The sequence below is a fragment of the Penaeus chinensis genome, chromosome 36, assembly GCF_019202785.1.
Source record: "Penaeus chinensis breed Huanghai No. 1 chromosome 36, ASM1920278v2, whole genome shotgun sequence".
In the NCBI taxonomy this organism is placed as follows: domain Eukaryota; kingdom Metazoa; phylum Arthropoda; class Malacostraca; order Decapoda; family Penaeidae; genus Penaeus; species Penaeus chinensis.
The window spans coordinates 29338013-29342594 of NC_061854.1; the positions used below are offsets into that span (position 1 = coordinate 29338013).

General features: G+C 34.0%; 1 protein-coding gene across 1 annotated transcript; it reads right to left on the reverse strand.

Moving 5' to 3' along the window:
• Positions 1-2842: 2842 nt before the first annotated feature.
• LOC125044913 lies at positions 2843-4377 on the reverse strand. The gene is made up of 2 exons (XM_047641875.1): positions 3922-4377; positions 2843-3877 (listed from the first exon to the last, which is right to left on the reverse strand). Exons 1-2 carry the CDS (start codon positions 4375-4377, stop codon positions 2843-2845), a joined length of 1491 nt encoding a protein of 496 aa, XP_047497831.1.
• Between the last annotated feature and the right edge of the window lie 205 nt (positions 4378-4582).

Consider the following 4582-nt stretch of genomic DNA (forward strand, 5'->3'; position numbering starts at 1 on the left):
TATGTATACATGTATATATATAAATTCTTCTTGTGTTCTTGTGTGTGTGACGTCATATACTTATTTATATGCATACATTATGTATATATATTAATATATAGATATATATATTTATTTATTTATTTACACACACACACACATATATATATATGTGTGTGTGTAAATAAATAAATATATAGATATATATATTAATATATGTATATACATATATATATACATATATATATATATAAGTATATAAATATATATGTACATATGTATATATATATGTATATATATACACACACATCCACACATACCTGATGCTGATAATCTATTTTTTTCTATTTTTACTATTCTACTGTCTTCGTCTTCACCATGCTCACTCATGCATTATCGGTTGTCTTCGGCGTGTGAATACTTATAAACAGGATGTACTCAAAAAGTCCAAAATTACCAGTAGGGCTTTTCCATACACCTCACTAACCGTTTATACAGTACGAATCTATTTCGCAATCCACAAGTGTCTATGTAACCCGGGAAACCAAAAAAAAAAAAAATACAATACCAGCGTAAGGTAAATCTGCACATGCGCCGATGACCAACGACCGGCTGCAAGAACATCAACCAGACAGGTTCATCCGGCCGAGGGTTGAGGCCACAATTCACCGTCGTCTGCTGTTGTAAAAGGTATTTCACTCTAAGGGTTAGATTATTAGGTGTATTTCTGTAAATGGGGGATGTGTAGTTGGAAATTCTTGAATAGAGGGTGGGGGGGGGGGGGCGGCATTTGATATTTTAAAGAATGTCTGGTGTGGAAAATAATATTTTTTTTCCCTATCATTTTCTTCACTCTAACGATTCCTCGATGATTCTGTTTTTTTTTTCGGATAATTTCATCATGTCAACCCAAATATTATCAGTATCATATTTATTGAGCTATTAGTTAGAGTAATAATAATGATAATTGTAATAATGATCTAATAACAATGTTACTACTGCTACCGCTACTACTACTGATGATGATAATGATAGTACTAATAATAATGATGATAACGATGGTGATGATGATAGTATAATAATAGCGATAATAATAATGATAATGATGATAGTAGTAATAATATTAATAACAATAACAATGATAATAATGTTAATAATTATAATAATAATAATAATAATAATAATAATAATAATAATAATGATAATGATAATGATAATGAAAATGATAATAATAGTTATAATAATAATGTTAATAATGAAAATATCAATGACAATAATGATAAACAACAAGAACAACAACAATAATAATAACAACAACAATGATAATAATAAGAATAATAATGATAAAAAAAAAACACCGTTTTAACCTCTTTCACTACTTTCCAAAAGCCAAATACATATTATCTTTATTACGTGTATTTTGTTTAGATAAGCTTTTCCTTCAGAATTGCTGTCTTTTGGAATACGGTCTCACGCCCCCCCCCCCCCCATCCGCCTCTCTAACTATACGTGTCTCAACTCCATTCAGTTGTTATTATGACTATTATTATCATTATAATATATATTTTTTTTATCATTGGTGTTATTGTTGTTATTGTTATTATTATCATTATCATCATTATAATTATCATTATTATTATCATAATCAGTATTATTATTATTATTATTATCAATATTATTATTGCTGTTGTTATCATTAATGTTATTGTAATATTCATTATTATTATTATTATTATTGTTATTATTATAATTATTGTTATTATTATCATTATCATTATCATTATTATTATTATTATTATTATTATTATTATTATTATTATTATTATTATCATTATTATTATTATTATTATTATTATTATTATTATTATCATTATTATTATTATTATTATTATTATTTTATTATTATTGTATCGCTCAACTCTCATCTCTCAGGGATGGTTCCAAACACTCGATGAGTAGAACAATTTATTCACCTTGTAGCAGACCCAGATCAAGATTCAGTGTAAGTTTTGTTCATCCTGCAAACATAATTCAAACTACTGTAGCAGCAACAAAACAAAAAAATCCATAGCAATGAAATCATGGGAAAGATTAGCTAAAAACTTTTGCTACTACTTAAACACAAAATATGAATCATATTGAATCTATTGAAAAAATTTATTACACAAATTTAGAATATCATGTTTTCTAATATAGGATTAAAATACTTTCATCATGGCACATTGTCCCTGAAAGACGGTTTTAATCATGGACTGTCGATTTCAATAAATTCAGCCTCAAATAAAATCAAATTCAGCCTCATATTTCAACTCTGTCAATCATCAAGCTGTATAGAAGGAACACAATCTATTCATGATATATCATATGCTTATAGCATTCTATACAACGACAAATTCAAACCACAGAGATTAGCATTAATTCATTCAATTTCTTCAATACATTTACTTTTGCACTAAAGCACAGATTTAAACTATACCAAACTCACGAATAAGATATATATTCATATAATATTCCTACCTGGTATTTACACATCAAATTTTGTCTAAAACTTAAAATGTATATTGAAGACCTGTTCATGTGGTTGGTCTTTTACAGATTGTAAACAACGCTTCCAGGTAACAAAATAAATTCCCAATGTGCAATATTCTCAAAATTCAAACAGTGTATTATCAGAACATAAATTGTCCAAATTTTCCTTTTCATTTCAATACCACAACATAAATTCCTAGGTTTTTACAATAACACATGTCATTCAGTATTATTATCCATAATAATACAATTATTATTATTATCATTATCATTATCATTTTCATTATCACAGCTTCTGCTGGTGTTGGTGTTGACCGGGAATCCACCGGATTCCTTAGGTGCTCAAGAATTTCCTCAGGATATGGGCCGTACCAAGCAGTGCGATCTTCTGCACTTGCTCCGCTCTCTTTTTTCCGGGTATTTCACCGAGGTATTTCTGGAGACCAAGTCGGGCGGTTCCCAATGCTCCGACTACGACCGGTATCACGCGGGTCTTAGTGTGCCACATGCGCGAAATCTCGATCTCCAGGTCCTTGTATTTGCCGATCTTTTCTGCTTCTTTGGACGATACATTCGCATCATTTGGCACTGCCACGTCAATCAATAGACATCTTTTCTTGACCTTGTCGTGGAAGATGATGTCCGGTCGATTGGCTCCAATGGTCCGATCTGTGTTGACAGGCATGTCGTACATCACAGTGATTGTCTCAGTTTCAACGACTTTTTCCGGCTGATGCTCGTACCACTGATCAGATGCAGGGAGGCCAATCTCTCTTAGAATTGACCAGTGCAGGTAGCTAGCTATCCGGTTGTGCCTATGGGTGTACTCATTTAGCGCTAGTACCGAGCAGCCAGCAACTATGTGGCTGACATGCTCTTCTTGCTGCTGGCAAAGTCTGCATTTGCTGTCCACCTCTATCTTCAAGATCTTCCTCTGATGGTATCTGGTGTTCAGCGCCTGATCTTGTGCTGCCGTAAGGAGACTCTCTGTCTGTCCTTTGAGCCCAGAGCTCCGAAGCCATCCAAAGGTCAATTTTCTATCTATGTAATTCTCGAATGTTTGACTGTATAATTGACCGTGGAGAGGCTTCGACGAGTAGGTGTTGATTTTCTCGTCAGCCAACGCTTCCTTCATCTGTCGCTTGATGGTTTGCAAACTTGGCTGTGTTGACTGGGCTCCAGGTTGGGGCGGTATATACTTCTTGAATTCATCGCCTTTGTTGACAAGAGAGTATTTCCTCTTCTCTGATTCGTGTCTCTTTACGAGTCTGGTATACTTGTCATCTCCTCGCTTGATGTACTCGCTTAGGCCGACGATCGCGCTCTTGTATGCACTTTCCAGCTCGATGAGTCCACGGCCCCCCTGCTTCTAGGGATATAGATTCGGTCTTTGTCAGCCTTCGGATGCAGGACTCCGTACTTTGTTAGTAGTTTCCGGGTCTTCCTGTCCATTTCCTTGATCTCTATTTCTCTCCAGTCGATGATCCCGAAGCTGTACTGCGGCACTGGCACGGCTAAGCTGTTTATTGCGTGCATCTTGTTATTTGAGTTGAGTTCAGTGTCGAGGATGAGTCTGACCCGACGGTAATACTCTTTCCGGATCTTCTCCTTCATGAGACTGTGCTGTATTCCGTCGCTCTGGTCTACTCCGAGGTACTTGTAGACTTCTTCCTGATCAAGGTTCCGGATCTCGGTTTCGCCCTTCAGCTTAGCGTTTGGCCCTGATACAAGTTTGCCTTTCCTGATAGTTGCTTTAGCACACTTCTCCAGTCCGAACTCCATCTGGATGTCATCGCTGAATGTCTTGACTATGCCGAGCTCTTGATCCAGTTGACCGTCATCCTTTGCGAAGAGCTTCAAGTCATCCATGTATAGTAGGTGGCTGACTCTGTGCTCTTTGTGCATTACATATCCTAGGTTGTCATTATCATTATTATTATCATTATTATTATTATTGTTATTATTATTATTATTATTATTATTATAATAATCATTATTATTGTTATCAATATAATTATTATTAGTAGTAGTATTACTATTATTATTATTATAATTATTATTATCATTATTATGA

What these genes read in the sequence shown, in the direction of transcription:
- LOC125044913 (XM_047641875.1), bottom strand. Translation starts at nt 4,377, where the DNA reads ATGGATGACTTGAAGCTCTTCGCAAAGGATGACGGTCAACTGGATCAA. An exon ending in AACTACTAACAAAGTACGGA is followed by an intron (nt 3,878 to 3,921) that starts GTCCTGCATCCG and finishes CTATATCCCTAG; the next exon opens with AAGCAGGGGGGCCGTGGACT.